Source organism: Portunus trituberculatus, chromosome 20 (genome assembly GCF_017591435.1).
Source record: "Portunus trituberculatus isolate SZX2019 chromosome 20, ASM1759143v1, whole genome shotgun sequence".
NCBI classification, from domain to species: domain Eukaryota; kingdom Metazoa; phylum Arthropoda; class Malacostraca; order Decapoda; family Portunidae; genus Portunus; species Portunus trituberculatus.
Window position 1 is genome coordinate 14572180 of NC_059274.1, and position 17110 is coordinate 14589289.

Genomic DNA, 17110 nt, shown 5'->3' on the forward strand with positions numbered 1-17110 from the left:
TACATTGAAAATGTCTAATACGTACATTCCAGAGTAAAAATGAAAAATTTCCCCATATCAAAATATTGATTTTGCCATAAAATTATCCCATAATTCACCTTCATCCAATCATGACTCCCACACTCACTGTGTGTGCTGTATAGGTGTTCAAAAGTTTAGTGTGAGTATTTGTGCTACTTGAAATTGTTTTGCTTGAGTTCTTATGCTCATTTCATTCTATGTATAATGTTGTCATTAGTTGTGTGTACCAAGGCCCTCAATTTTAAACTTTGTTTTTTTGTGTCTAACTTCTTCAGCTATTTCTCTTTGAGCCAAAATTATTACCAGTATGTTTGGTGAACTTTAGGCACAACTTTCCTCCCATTACTCAGCAGTCAATTATGATAATATACTAGAGACTAAGTGTCAAGGGTTATTGTTTCGTGGATTGCACTGCAAAATAAAATTACAAAATTGAACAAATTTAAACCATTCGAATGTGAACACAATTCAGGCACCATTTATGTAATTTAATCATATTTTTACAAAAATATCCCAAAATTAAATAAACAAAATATACAAAGCAATTACACAACCGAATACAAGCATAAGAAATCCAATAAATGGACAATGAATGATTTGTAGAAAACTTTAATCAGAGTAAAACTGTTTATCCATTCAACTACTTAATTTCTAACACAAAACATACATAATAAAATTTATATTGCAAAAAATATTGATATATATAAAATCAAGAATCACTATTTGCCATCAAGCCAGAAAAAGTGTAGAATGAAAGAAACTGGCAAAGTGGTGAAACTCGACATTTACACTAGTCTTTCCATAAAACATTCATACTTTTGACATACACTAAACTGAAGGAAAAAGGGACAGGACAAAATGAACCAGAGAACAAAACTTGAAAACTCAAGTCAGATTTCTGATGACTTCAAAAAAGTTACCAAACTCTCATCTCTTCATCGTCCTTCCAGATAACTTGTATAACTTACAATTACGTATGACAATTTGTAAACCCTGCAGGTTATCTTCAATATAGAAAGTAGACAAACTCTCGTCACTTATAAATTGTCAAATTTGGTCATCTATTAAAATTTTTTTACATAACTATATGTAAATTCTGCAACTAATACTTTTTGTCAAAAGGAAATTCTTAAAACTCTTTTCAGTCATTAAACAAATCTGTAGTAACGTTTCAAGTCCACTCAAATAATTTATATACATAGTAATTTGTAAATCCTGTCATTAATTATTTTTGATATCCAACTATAAAGTCTCAGCCATTCCCTTTATTTCTCATTTCAATTAGCTCATATCACTTAAGACCAAACACTTAGATGTTAAATTTAAGAACTGAGAAAATGAGTAAATTAAAACTATTTTCTAACATATAACAAAATGCTGAAAGCCAATGGTAAAAAAAAAGAAAAAAAAGAAAGGTACAATGTGCACTCATGACACTGTGATGGGTGACTGAGGGTGCACATGGCAAAGACATGAGCTCACACCTCGGTTCAACATACTGACAGGTTCCATTTTACAGCTATTGTTAGAATCGAGTACGTATGTAAACACTGGAGACATCGTGCTCTCCATACCCAAGCCGTTTTGCATGTTTGAAAACTTCATTTGTGGCGGCAGTGAGAGGGAGAGGTAATTCCAGTGTGTCTCCCATGAGCATCCCCAATCGAAGGTCTTTCTGCATGTGTTGTAGTGGCAGATGTGTGGGGAACCCTCCTTCAATAATTGCTGCAAACACAAAATTCTGAATAAGTCACTTTTACAACACAACTATATCTATCTACAGGAACACTTTATACCATTTGTGTGATGAAGAACAGTGTTCTGCAAACATTTTCAATCATGATACAGTTTGAATTTATAAATTTTCTCCACCCAAGTATGTCTATTCTAAAGTACAGTACCTCTACATCTCTAATAAGGAAAATTATTCTCACACACACGTGTGTGTGTGTGTGTGTGTGTGTGTGTGTGTGTGTGTGTGTGTGTGTGTGTGTAATTCACCTCGGTCACCTGCTGGTCACCCAGCCAGTCTTCCTCATTACTGAGAGAGCTCAGAGCTCATAGACCGATCTTCGGGTAGGACTGAGACCACATCAGCACACAACACACACCAGGAAAGCGAGGCCACAACCCCTCGAGTTACATCCCGTACCTATTTACTGCTAGGTGAACAGGGGCCACACATTAAGAGATTTGCCCGTTTGCCTCGCCACTTACCGGGACTTGAACCCAGGCCTCTCGATTGTGAGTCGAGAGTGCTAACCACTACACTATGCAGTGTGTGTGTGTGTGTGTGTGTGTGTGTGTGTGTGTGTGTGTGTGTGTGTGTGTGTGTGTGTGTGTGTGTGTGTGTGTGTGTGTGTGTAATTCACCTCGGTCGCCTGCTGGTCACCCAGCCAATCTTCCCCATTATGGAGCGAGCTCAGAGCTCATAGACCGATCTTCGGGTAGGACTGAGACCACAACACACTCCACACACCGGGAAAGCGAGGCCACAACCCCTCGAGTTACATCCCGTACCTATTTACTGCTAGGTGAACAGGGGCCACACATCAAGAGGCTTGCCCATTTGCCTCGCTGCGCCGGGACTCGAACCTGGGCCTCTCGATTGTGAGTCGAGCGTGCTAACCACTACACTACGCAGAAATAGGATATATGAAAGAATGGAAGTGAGTGAACTTATGAATGAGAACCTTAGATCAGTATCTTATATAAAAGATTTTATAGAACCAAATGACAAAGTGATGCAGGTAGGGTTAAGGAACATTATGGTGCATAAATAGAAAATTAGCAAATCACTAGAGAAGGTGGATGTTAGGAAAGCAATCTTCATCCTGACCATTCATGATGAATGTTAGGAAACCAATGGGATCTTCATCCTGACCATTCATGATGAAGACTAAGTGAATGTAGAGAATAGCTGGTGGAACCAATTTGAGAGTGATCAACAGCTCTTTGACAGAAGGGAAAATACCAAAAAAGTGGAGATTGTGATCAAGGAAAATTTACTGGAATATCTGGAGGAAAATGAAATTATATTTAACTCTCAATTTGATTTTAGAGAAAGAGGATCATGTATAACAAATCTACTATAAGAGTAATTGATGAGGTACAAGGAAGAGATCGAAGGGTCAACACAGAATATTTAGATATTAAAAATGCAGATCAGGACCAGCATCAATATAAAGAGAAAGCCCCTGCACTTGGTGAATTAATTAGTCTGGCGAGACTACCGCCAAATGCAGATTTCGCCAAGCACGAGTTCTTTATATCATATAAATTGCCTAAAAAATGCCTCAATCAGTCTTTGGTCATTGCCAAAATCCCTCTTTTCACCCCTAAAATACCATCTTTTGAGCTGAAATAAAATCTTCTGCCTTCACATATTAGAACACATGTACAAAACAGACCAATAAACAATAAATAAAGCTAATAAGACATGTAACTCCCGTTTTTTCACCCATTTCCCTCGCCCACCTTCGTCCTTGCCGCCACCACCATTGTCCTTACCCCCATTGGTACCACCTGCGCTGGTAGAGGCCATGTTGGTGGTAAATCGCCAGAATTCGTTCCCACGCTAGCAGAACAAAGGGTAGCACAAACAAAATGGCTGAAGGGGACTCTCCCACTGCGTTCTGATAAGTTTAGAGAGAGGTCTGACGTCACCGGGAAGCCGCACGGTTTGCCGTGCAGCCACCAGGGGACCGCCAAGTTTGAATTCAAATTGCCAAGTGTGCACTCAGTGGTCCATGGCCACCCTACCGCCAAAAGTGAATTTTGCCAAGCTGAGATCTGCCAAGTGCGGGGGCTTACTGTACATTTTTTTTGTTTGCTATGGTTTCGTACCACTTGTACCCTCTTCAAGCTACAGTAGAAGAAAAAACGTAGTATATAAGTAATAAGAATTATGATCATGTAAATATATATATAAAAAAAAAAGCCTTTCACAAAAGATTACAGACTAGGTAAAAAAAAAAAAAAAGAGAGGCATCAGAAATATAATATCCATGTGAGGTAAAAATCCAAGTAAAGGTAAAGAGTAAAAATTTAAAAATTTAAAAAGTAAAAAAGAAAAAGAAAAGTGTATTATCACTAAAAATATTAAAAGAACATATCAAAAGGAAAATAAATAAATAAAAAAGATGTGTGGGTTACCTAAAGTAGGTAAGGAAAATTATCCTTTAAGACTAATTCTCTCATTTATAGTAATTTTTAATTACAACATCTCAAAGTTTCTTGTTCTGATCATGGTCCCTATTACAATCAATGACTTCACTGTTAAGGATTAATTTTCCTTTGTAAAAGAAATAGCTTCTCTACAATGTGAGGACTGTGTCATGGACTTGCTTTGATGTACTTCTCTGTTTACTAATATCCCACTAACAAACAATTAACATATGTACAGATAATTCGTTATATGGTGCTCAACAGATACAAGGATTTAATAAGGAACAATTTATATTTTATCAAAATCAGGAGTAGAGCATAACTTTTTCATTTTTAACGATAACTATTATAAACAGTGTGATGGCGTCGCCACGGGTTCACCACATAAATTAACGCCTTCTTTGTCATTAAGGAAAGCTCTTGTTAGACATTTGCCTTACTCATTTTAAGCCTTTTTTTTTTTTGTCGGTATTTTGATAACACTTTTAGTTTTTAAGTCCTGGAGTCATATAACTAAATTCTTATCCAACTTAAATGAGCAGCACCAAAACACCAAATTCCCTCAGAGACTGAAGAAAACCAATCTCTTTGCTTTCTAGACATATGTATAAATAGAACGACAGCGGGTTCACAACTCAGTGTACTGCAAATCTACTTTCACAGGGTTAACAAAAAAATTTTCTTTGTTCATTCCTATAAACTATAAAGATAACTTGATTTTTACTTTGACATTTGCTGATTATTTTAAACTAGACTGTGTGTTTAAGTTTATCCAGAATCTTCTATATGAAAATGGATTCCCCTTAAAATTTACTATGAATTACATAGGAAAAGCTATAAATTGATTATGAGCTCCTTCTAAGACTGTCATTGCCAGAGCCCATAGACATATTATCAACTTTCCAACTATTTACGTGGGCAAAAGCAATCTTACATTACGTTATACACTTGCCAAATTGCTCCACCAGTTCTATCCACAATCATGCATTCAAGTAATTTTTAAGTACAGGCAAACCCTGCTTAATGAAGGGGTTTCGTTCCTAAAAAAACACTTCGTTAAGCGAAAGTTCGTTAAGCGAACCGATTATAGCAAGTTTAACCCCTGACTTGAACTTCCATTGAGAGTAAACAAAGTGAGAGTGCATCATAGTACAGTGAAAGGTTTAATGAAAGTAAAAATTATGAAATTAAACATTTAGGCAGTTAAATTTAATCTATTGAGAGTAAACAAAGCGAGAGTGCATCGTAGTACAGTGAAAGGTTTAATGAAAGTAAAAATTATGAAATTAAACATTTAGGCAGTTAAATTTAATCTAAGTCATTAAAATGTACACTTATGTATGTATGTACGTAACTTTATAATGTTGATGATCTTATATTTATGAAGGGAGGGAGAGTGAAACGGGAAAAACACTAACCGGCAACCTGTGGAATGTAAACAAAGGGCGCATCATTTTATCACATACAAAACTTATGTACCACATTTCCACAAGGCTTTCCATTTTATCCATTGCAGAGTCACGAGTTCAGGTGGTTCTTTTAGCTTGCAAGTAAGATACGGTCTCACCAGCCTTCTTAATAGTCTGCTGACTTGAAAATAGTAGAGACAGTATATGGAGTCAAGATGGTGGCCAGCAATGCTATAGTTTTCTCGTCTCTCGTGTCTGTGAATAATATGCAGCTTCACTTCGAGAGTAAGAGACTTCCTGGTCTTCTTAGGAATGCTAGGCCACATTACAGGGCATTTTGGTGGTAAGTTGAGCGAGTAAAGACGAGCTGCTGCTGACACTGTTATGGGAGTGAGTGGTGCGTGTTGTCCACGATAGGCTTGATCTTGATCTTGATTCTACAGGTGTCCCAGGATTTCTCCTGAGGCAGGCCTTAGTATTTGCGGCTCCTGGTGTATTCAAAAGCTTGTCAGCTTGCGTGATACGGCGGGGCTTTCAAACTTGGAAAAAATTACCTGGATAAAACTTCGTTAAAGTGAGCTTGGTGTTCGTTAAACGAGCAGATGGTAGTAAAATGAAACCTTCGTTGTAGCGAAATTTTGTTGTGTGAACCTTCGTTAAACAGGGGTTGCCTGTATGGCAAAACTGTACAGAACTTTTTCTGATTTAAAGATTGAATTCCAGGTGAGATATTTTCTTCTGTTATTTACTTGTATACTTGTGATAGCTATGAAGTTACTTATATAGGAAAAATGAAGAAGCATCTAAATACCAGAATCTCTGAACACAAAGGCCAATCAGTTTGAACCACTTTATTTTTTACCCTTCACCCTGACTAGGATTTTTACCTGACGTGAATATATTTGTGACTCTTTTTTTTTTATCTAATCTGTAACTTTTTGCTGAAGGCTTTTTTATATATTTACAAGATCAAAATTCTTATTAGTTACTATTTTTTTTTTCTCCTACTGTAGCCTTTAAGATGCTACAAGTAATACCAAAATGTAGCTAGTAAAAAATGTGTATATTAACATTGGTTCTGATCTTCATTTTAGGCTTATGCTCTCCATGTGAAAAATCCATCACTAATATCAAAAACGCTTTTGAAAAAGTACCACAAAAAAAAAAAAAAAAAAAAAACTCTTATGGGAAATAGAACACATAAGAAGAATAAAGGAAAATGTCTTAGCAGGATGAGGGACTACTTAGCGGGAAAAGAAACTGTGGTAAGAGACACCTCATCAAGTTGAAGCACAGTAACTAGTGGCATACCACAGGGTTCAGTGCTGGCACCAATAATGTTCCAAATATATATTAATGATACCCAAGAGGATTTCAGTAGCTACATAAATTTGTTTGCAGACAATGTGAAACTCTTGAGAATAATAAAGAGTAAGGAGGACTGAATGGAATTGCAAGGTGATAATGACAAGATCTGGGAGTGGAGCCAAAAGTGGAAATTAGAATTTAATGCTAAGAAATTCCACAAGATGGAAATGGGTAAAAGTACAAGGAGGCCTAAGTGGGAATACAGAATGGGATAAAAGATTATAATAAAGAGGGAGGAAGAGAAAAGACCTGGGAGTGGTTATACAAGAGACCCTGACTGCAGGAAGACACATAAATGGGTTATTTACTTCACTAGCCAATATCTTAGGCCTGCACAGCTGATGCAGCTAGCAAGAGATAGACAGGAGGCACTCCATGGTTGCTTAAGTCCAGGTGAATGTGGCACATCGGTAAGGTAAGGTAACAAATATCACGGTGCCATTTATTGACATGGATAAGAGTATGATGAAAAAATCATAACCACTCTAAGACCAAGACTTGAATATGCAGCAGTGGTGTGGTTTCCACACATGCAAAAGGATATCAAGAAATTAGATGAATCTAAACATCAGCTACAAAGATGGTGCCAGAGATAAAGGCCTTAGCTATGAAGAAAGACTGAAGGAAATGGGACTACCAACTTTAATTAAAAGATAGAAAGGAGAGAGAAGATTTCATAATGATGTATAAGATACTGAACCATATGGGAAAGACAGACAGGCAAGACCTGGTATCACTGACAGAAGATGGCAATAGACGGAGAAGAGGACACTCCAAGATCATGAAAAGTCAATGTTTGAGGAACATTAAAAAGTTTAGCTTTCCACACAGGACGGTGGACATTTGGAACGGCTTGAGTGGAAATTGTAACGGCAGAAAATGTGCACAAATTTAAGAAAAAGTTGGATAAAAGTAGATATGGAGACAGGTCACTAAGAGCCCCAGTCAAATGCAGTAATATACAACTACATAAATACAACAAGATAAATACACACACACACACACACACACACATATCTGTGTATACAAACATAGATGGGTTTATATCAGGAAGTTTGGAAGTGAGAGATTATATATCGGAAAAAGGGCCAGATGTGGTATGTAAGACAGAAACAAAGATAAACGAAGATGTCCAAGTAAATTTTAAAGAGCAAGGATACAGTGTTTAGAGGAGAGACAGAAAAGGAATAGCAGGAGGAGTATTGATTACGACTCAAGAGAATATATATATGTGGAAGAGATACAGTCTGCAGATGGACTGGCAGAGGTTTTAAGTATAACAATAAGGACCAATGGGAGGGAAAAAAGGGGTATCATGGTTGCATATGTACCACCAAAGACTAATACATGGAGGCTTGATGTACATAAGGAAATGCAAAAGGAAGTACTAAATTGCCTGGATAACATGCTGAGGAAGGATAGAAGAGTATTGCTCGTAGGAGATCTAAACTGCAAACACATCAATTGGGAAGAAATGGATGCAAGCAGTCGCGCTGGACGTTGGGGAGATGATGTGCTACAACTGGCAATGGTAAACACATTGGATCAATGGGTGAAAGATTATACAAGATATAGAGGGGAAGATGATCCATCATTGCTGGATTTGGTATTTACAAAAAAACTGGAGCCATGTCCAGACATCAAATATCATACTCCAATAGGAAAAAGTGATCATGTGGTCCTAGAAATTGAATTAGAGGATCAGCAAATTTTGGAATATAATGAGGGACACAAACACAAGACAGAACCACGCTAAATCAAATTTTGGGGGATTAAAAAGTTATTTTGGTAGTATTGATTGGAAAGAAATTATGCATGGAAAGACAATTCAAGGAAAGTATGATATATTTCTAGACAAGTATAATGAGGGGGTAGAGATATATTCCTGAATATAGAGTAAAAAAGAGCAAACACACCTGGTATAATGCTGTATGTGCAAAAGCTAAAAAGTGCAAGGATGCAGCATGGAAAAAATTAAGAAGGCAACGTAATGAAATAAATAGGAAGCAGTATAAAGAGGCACGAAATTAATACATTAGGATAAGAAGGGAGGAGGAGAGAAACTTTGAAAAATATGTAGTGAAGGGATGTGAAAAAGAACCAAAGCTTTTTATAAGTATATAAATGGTAAAATGACAAACAGAGAGACCATTACTAAGTTGATTAAGGGGAATACCATATACAAAACATCGGAAGAAATGAGTGAACTTATGAATGAGAGCTTTAAATCAGTATTTAATGAAGAGGGAGAGTTTATAAAGCCAATCAACCCAGTGGCACAGGAAGGATTAAGAGACAGTGTGGTAAAAAAACTGAAAATTAGAGAATTGCTAGAAAAGGTGGATGTGAAGAAGGCAATGGGACCAGATGGAGTGTCAGGATGGACACTAAGGGAAGGTAGTGAGCAACTGGCAGAACCAATTTTGGATGTAATTAACCACTCTTTAAGGAAAGGAAGGTACCAAAGGAATGGAAAAAAAGGCAATATAGTCCCATTATACAAAGGAGGAAAAAATATTATACACCAGTGTCACTAACTAGTGTGGTGGGTAAGATCTGTGAAATTGTTATCAAAGAAAACTGGCTGGAATATCTGGAGAGAAATCAAATCATTAATTACTCCCAATTTGGTTTTAGAAAAGGAAGATCATGTATAACAAACTTACCAAGCTTTTATACAAGAGTAATAGATGAAGTACAAGGAAGAGATCGATGGGTGGATGCAGTGTATCTAGACATTTAAAAGGCTTTTGACAAAGTACCACACAGAAGACTCCTATGGAAAATTGAACACATGGAATTAAGGGAAATATCTTAAATTGGATGACAGATTACTAAACAGATAGGGAAATGAGGACAGTGATAAGAGATACACCATCAAGTTGGAGCACTGTAACCAGTGGCGTACCACAGGGTTCGGTGTTGGCACCAATAATGTTCCAAATATATGTCAACGATATACAAGAGGGTTTGAGTAGCTACATAAATTTGTTTGCAGATGATGCCAAGCTTTTGAGAGTTATAAAAACAAAATGATTGTATGGAATTACAGAAAGATATTGATAAGATCTGGAGATGGAGCCAGAAGTGGAAATTAGAATTTAATACTAAGAAATGCCATGTAATGGAAATGGGTAAAAGTAATAGAAGACCTACATGGGAATATAAAATGGGAGAAGAGATTATAATGAAAAGAAGAGAAGAGAAAGACCTGGGAGTGATTATACAAGACACCCTGACTCCAGAAAGACATATAAATGGATTATTTGCTTCAACATACAAGACACTAACGAACATCAGGGTAGCATTCAATGACATGGATAAAAGTATGATGAAAAAGATATTAACCACTATGATAAGACCTAGACTAGAATATGCAGCAATGGTATGGTCACCATACAGGCAGAAAGATATCAAGAAACTAGAAAGGATATAAAGGGCTGCTACAAAGATGGTCCCTGAAATAAAAGATCTCCCCTATGAAGAAAGACTGAAGGAGATGGAGCTACCAACTTTGAAGGATAGACGGGAAAGAGGAGACATGATAACGATGTATAAGTTAGTAAATCGTATGGAGAAGATAGATAGACAAGACCTGGTAACACTGATGGAGCAGGGAAACAGACAAACAAGAGGACATTCCAAGAAAATCATGAAAAGTCAGTGTCATAGGGATATCAAGAAGTTCAGTTTTCCACATAGGACAGTAGACATCTGGAATGGATTAAGTGAAGAGATTGTAACAGCAGAAAGTGTGTGCAAATTTAAGGAGAAGTTAGACAGGTCACTATGAGCCCCGCTTGAACCCTGTAATATACAACTAGGTAAATACACACACTATTTTCTTTTGTTCATTGTTCACACAGTGGAATGTTGAATCTTGATTTTCATTCAAAATCCTTAATGTTTGAAAACCAAAGTTCTTTTCAAAACTGTCTCCTAACAAACTTATTAGCCATTTATAATTGTTTGTTTTTATGGAAAGAGAAACTTATAATGCAAAGAACTGTGGTTGAGAAATGGCTACATATGTGATGTAATAAAAAAAAAAAAAGGTAATAGGCATGAAGAAAAGATGAAAATTTTGGAAAATTTGCCAAAATTTCATAATGCTTGAAGGAAAAATGTGTGACCAGAGTTGTTAGTTCAGTGTTCATCAAATATTTTCCTCGTTTTATCACAACCCAGCTCAATTCTGCAAACTTCCTTCCAGTACATCTATTCTTTTATACCTTTATACATCTGATATAGAAACTGATACACATATACACACTATTATATTGATTTTTTCATATGTTTATAATGCAGTGACCAAATGAACAAAAGCTTGTGGGTCCCGACCCATACTTTGAAGAATTCTGATACAGAACACATATTTGTTTTCTATCACTTCAACAAACACACTTGCCTAAGAAAGTGGCTTACTTTATTCAATGACAGACACCTTCCTAACAATAATGGAGCATGTTTCTTAGCTGTTACACAGGCTTTGCTACAGAAGATTGCAAAATATAATTCTCACAACTCCTTCATATGTCTCACCTCCATTTTCCTGAAAGAGGGAGGGCCAAAGTGAAAATGTCATGCTATCTTACTAAAGGAAGAGAGAGGGTCCCTAGTCCTCATTCCACACCTAGCCATCTTGTGCAATACACAAAGAAAATAAGCAAAGGCAAAATTCCGAGCTTACCTTTGCCTTTCTCAATCATGAGGGGACAAGCAAGTGAGGTAAGTTCCATGATCTCCATGACATCCTTCTGTTGTAGACCAGCTCGGTCAGCAAGAGCCATGCCCTCAGCCAGGCCCGCTAGGGTCACTCCTGACATGACTTGAAGAACCAAATTCATCTTGCTTGCATTTCCAACTTCACCTGTAAAAAAGTTAATACTTCACAAAATGCAAGGATATAAAATTTGTAATTCTGTCAATTAAAAGTTTTTCTTCAACATAAGTAAAGAGAAGAGTAAACAGACTTTATCCAGTGGGCAACAAGATGTATAGGTTGTGTCAATGCAAAGTAAAATACTGAGGAGAATCCATACCTACCCTGCTGAATCTGTTAGTCATTTACAATTCTTAACTGACAGCAACATCTTTCCTGGACAACACAACAGCCAACATATCACAATGTCAAACAAATAAACTGAAAGAATTGTATTCTCCACTTCTCTCTGTACTTACCCAAATAGAAAGAGTTTTTACCCATGGCTTGAAAACAACTCTGGCAGTCATCAAACAGTGTTCTATCTCCTGCTGCTAAGATGACCAGTGTGCCTTCCTCAGCTTGTACCTTGCTGCCCTGCACCTGTGCCTCAAGGTACCGCCCACCACGCCCACTAATGGCCTGCAATGTATGTCATGGTAGCAAACTACACACAGATACTTTGTGAAAATAGTAAACCATTAAACAAAAATCATTCCTTCCTTCATTACTGGCATACTGAATGGCTGGATGTCATTTCCACAAAAATCTATAATGTGAACTATTTTTGTATATTCTGCCTAGTCTAGAAGAACTCTTTTAATAAAAAAAGGCAAAAGTTTTAGAACCCTTTTAAATGAGGACACAAGTATCAGTCTCCAGTGTCTAACATTTGTTGCTTCCCATACTTTTCAAAGAAGCCTTTCACACGATGTCCTCTGACATTATTCTTATGACTGACAAGCATGAGAGAGGATGCTACTAGTCAGTGTCAGTCACTGGTTGCTTACAACTGACAATGCTTTCACATGAGCAACAAGTGTTAGTCACCGGTGTCAGATGCTCGTGTGACAGTACCTTTATACAGTGAAAGGATCCTTTCTACAAATAATGAGTTAGTTTTACACAAAGTTACTGTTTCCCTAGAGTCAGTGGTTGGTGGGAGTTATGACTGTCTTCCAGTTATTTCTGGGCCCTGGATCTTCCTTTGTGACTGCCATCTTTTGTACTTCTACTGCAATACCATTCTTCCATCTCACTCTAAGCCTTCCCTCATAAAACAGTATGGTACTTTAAAATAAATGATCTTCCTAAGCACATCTTAAACATTTATGGCTCCCTGGGACTACATATGAACCCAAGTACTTGCCCTCCAGACCTAGATCAGTGGCAGTGATAAGATGAACATGTGATATCCATGGTGGTGATAAATGTCTCTTGGGCACACCTGGTGATGGACCAAGACCATGTGAAGCACCAAGCAAGAGATAGTCTTGGTAATGGTGTGATATTGTATGTATACAGTATTGTTCATCATTATAACTACACTTCAGACTCTGGGAAAATCACTAAACCCATCCCTCACCTCAGCTATGTCTTGAGAAGTTTCTGCATCAATGCCAGTCATCTCAACATAGCCTTTGTCTGCAGACATCTCTTGTAATACTCCACAGTTACCAAAAACCATCTGCAAAAAAAATTTTTTATAGTTATTTTTCAATCTTATCTCTGCCTGACACTGTAAAGCTCGCATTTCCTTGTAAGATTTTCAAGTTGCAGAAACAATATACTAAATCAAAATAATAATAATAATAATAATATTTTCTTTTTTTGTGTGTGTGCCTTTAACTTATAAACTAGATTCATAATAAAAAATTAACAATCAACAAACTTTTGTTGGCTTTATCACATGAATGATAATGGAACAGAGCAATCATCAATGGGAGGCAAGATAGCATTACAATCAGCACTGGGAGACAAGATAGTAATAACAACAGTATAAAAACAAAGTGCATACCCTCTCAATAATGTAAATGTACTTTTTGCATAGACCTTCAGAATCAATAAACTGTGATGGAGCATGATGGATTCTTGAAGTGAACTTGATGACCTTGATTTGTAAACTTACATTTTTGGCCACCTGTGGATCTGACACACAAGAGAAGGTGATGTCTGCTGCTGCAATGACATCTGACGGAGTCATCATTTCTTTGGCGCCTGCATTCACAAAGTCTCCACACTGCAAAAAGCAAAGATAATGGTTAGTAAAATCCTTGCAAAGTGTGAAATCATGTACAGCAAGAATGGAGACCTTAAAAATCTCTTATAAATATTCTAGTCTTGTCAATCAGTCAGTCAATCAAATATTACTACAGATATTTGATAAAAGAATATTTTCACACTGCAACATATGAAATTATTTTCTTTTCATACAAATTGCTTTACCAGATCCTACATTAATAAGCTGAAAAAGCAAAACACCAGGAATTACAAATATTCAATTTTTGACAACTTTCTTTTATTATTAAAGAGAACAGGTTTCTGTGGGAGGAACCCCTAACTGCCTTCATCAGCATAACTCACTAGCAGCAACAGGCAAGAAAACCACAAGCCACAATCATGTTCTCAAGGTTACAGTATCTACCTGGAAAGGCCTAATGTACCCCAGTCAATGTGCTGCACTACTCATGAGCGAGTACGTAGTGAGGAATGATGACCGGGCTGTGATGTATGATGAGCGTTAATTATGACCAACAGTTATCATCTTGTAAATGTGCAGGTGAATAGGAGGCACGAAGACAAACAGTAGCCTATCACCTGAGGCCTGATAATGTACTTCCCGCAAACACACAAGTGATAACAGGTCAGGGAATAACATCAAACTTGCCCACCAATACTACACTTCTAACACGCTTTAACCCCTTCAGTACCAGGACGCGTTTTCATTCATTCTGCTTACTATTTGGTGATTTCATATATCTTCAGGTACTTATGTGGGGATTGAAATAGTGAAGACATCGGGCATTAATTTTCTGACCTCTAGATCCTTCCTAATGTCAATAAAATCGTCTAATCACCCCAAAAATTCATGATAAAAATGTGTTCTAGTAGCGAAGGGTTAATGACTGCTAAAGTTGTCAAACGTATTATCATGAATCTGGTAACTGTTTAACACGGATTCAACGTCATTAATGGACAAAAGATCCTTCATCATCCCTATAGTCTCTTTAAAATAATTAAGGCAACATTTAATCCCATTATCTTAAGAGTATGAAGTACATGACGCTACCAACTGGCTCGAGAAGTTAACCCCTTCAGTATTGGGACGCATTTCTACCATGAGTTTTGCGCATGATTAGACGATTTTATTTACATTGACAAGTGTCTATGGAGGTCAGAAGATTAATGGTAGGAATCTTCACTATTCTAATCCCCACATAAGGTTTATAAAGCTGTATAAAATCACCATACAGTAAGCAGAATGAATTTGGAAACGTATCATGGTACTGAAGAGATTAAGTATAATCAGCAGTACTGATGAATGAGGATAGCACAAGCATTCCTCTCATGCCACGTTGCCACTTGCCTCACTGCCACGCTAGGTAGTGCACAAGATGCCAAATCCCACAACCAGGCCGAAAGGATTGCTCAAGAAACATCCTTGAAGATTCATATACAAAACAAACACTTCCCAAGAAATGACGAGTATATCCTAACAAGTCAGTGGATTTACCCAGAGGAAGGATGTCCACCTTATCATCCTTGGGTTGCTCTTAACTAACCGCTTGTTTGGATTCTTCTCACGACTTACTCAACAAACTCTTCAGGACCACCAAAGATCAAAATTTAATCATACCGCGTATGCAATAAGGTTTGAATAGCAGGGAAGGGAGAGGGGGCGTTACCAAGTGACATTCAAAGGTCAGCAGTAAATAGAAAAGGGACGACAGAAATAGAGGAAGAAATATACGAAGTATGTGTTATTCAATCTTCCTGAATGCCTTCTACATACAAAAAAACGTAAAAGGCTTAATAAAGGTCACACAATCATTAACTTAAAATAAATATATATGTATATATAATAAATATAGTTGGTAAATGAAGGCATGAAATAGAAGAGGGAGCTGATCAGAAAGCCAACATTCAAGCACGCCACACATGATGGAGAGAGACAATCAGCTAATCATCTCAGCGGAGGTCTAGCTTGCAATCTGCTATCAGGAAGTCACTGCCGACTGATCTATAGCGCAGCATCTGGTGCATAATGACCTTGCTGGACAGAAAGGTGGTTTTATTTAAATACCATTCGTCCTGCCACCTGTATTTATTTCATATGGTCATTACGCGATTCCGGCTTAAGTTATTGACATGTTGTGAGGGAAGCATACTTCATTATTCCCAGCGAGTATAGCCGTGAGCACCTGTATGAGTTATAACAGCACTGCTTGTCTACCTGTGGGAAGTTTCCAGCACCACTAATCCCACCGGAGCGTGTGTCTCATCTTATCCCGTCACGTCACGCCAAACAACAGATATTGAGTGCATCTGTACCAATATGCATCCAAGGCCAGGCTCTATCCTCTGTTTGGTGGGCTGATGAATGGACCAAATAGGCTACACAAGACGCAATACACACGGCGGGAGTTGCCAGCTAGGATTGGCGTCGACACACCACCGCCGGCAACTATTCCTCCCCCCTTCCCCATGCCACCACCACAGCCACCACACCACGACGCGGGCGGCTCGCTTGCCTCCCGTCCTCAGTATCGCTTCCACTCGTGTCAGAGTGTGTTCACAGTATTACTAAGGCAGGCATGCAATGAAAAGCACCACAGATACGTACTTCAAATGCTGAAGAATGTTTGTGATCCATTAGATAATACGTTATGGTTGTGAATGCAACAAACGGTACCGCAGACGGTGAATTATTAACAGTGGAGTGGAAGTCCGGGTTAGTATGGCGGAGCTTGTTGAGGCGGGCGGCCTGGCTCCTCTCAGCCACCCGCTGCCAGACAGGACCCGCTCTTCCCTCCTGGGACGGGAGTGTTGCGTTTGTTCTACATTCAAGTGCATGTATACTGCCTCACCTGTAATGCTCTGGAGTAACGGGGGGAACTTGGTCTATGCCATCTCAAACAAATTGTTATAGTTTCTAGAGAGAGAGAGAGAGAGAGAGAGAGAGAGAGAGAGAGATAAATTTATTCGGAGCATGGCTGTACTGGTGCCCGGCATGAACTGACAATGGAGAGAGAGAGAGAGAGAGAGAGAGAGAGAGAGAGAGAGAGAGAGAGAGAGAGAGAGAGAGAGAGAGAGAGCTGAAGGTAAACCGGTGACCGTTCAGGACCACTAAGGAGCCCACTCTGCACAATGGCAACAAGCACCCCTAACCCTCGCTTCCTTCTAGATCCTTTTCCCACACGAGGCAGTCTAACCACTGAAGCAG

At 38.0% G+C, this 17110-nt stretch overlaps 2 protein-coding genes across 4 annotated transcripts in view; one reads left to right on the forward strand and one right to left on the reverse strand.

Moving 5' to 3' along the window:
- Positions 1–494: 494 nt before the first annotated feature.
- The window catches only part of LOC123506429 (putative oxidoreductase GLYR1 homolog), a 35433-nt gene continuing 18817 nt past the window's right edge, over positions 495–17110 (reverse strand). Inside the window, exons 8-12 of the mRNA XM_045258501.1 lie at positions 13796–13906; positions 13253–13354; positions 12147–12309; positions 11656–11835; positions 495–1746 (exon numbers count right to left, since the gene is read on the reverse strand). Of these exons, the coding sequence (XP_045114436.1) occupies positions 1547–1746; positions 11656–11835; positions 12147–12309; positions 13253–13354; positions 13796–13906 (756 nt within the window). The 3' untranslated portion in view covers positions 495–1546. The remainder of the gene's footprint in view (positions 1747–11655; positions 11836–12146; positions 12310–13252; positions 13355–13795; positions 13907–17110) is intronic.
- The window catches only part of LOC123506427, an 11382-nt gene continuing 10677 nt past the window's right edge, over positions 16406–17110 (forward strand). Inside the window, exon 1 of one of the 3 annotated variants that reach the window (XM_045258500.1) lies at positions 16406–16475. The gene's annotated coding sequence lies outside the window, so the exon portion shown is untranslated. Of the gene's footprint in view, positions 16619–17110 lie in introns of all 3 variants that reach the window. The other 2 variants (XM_045258499.1, XM_045258497.1) reach the window with 2 other exon arrangements.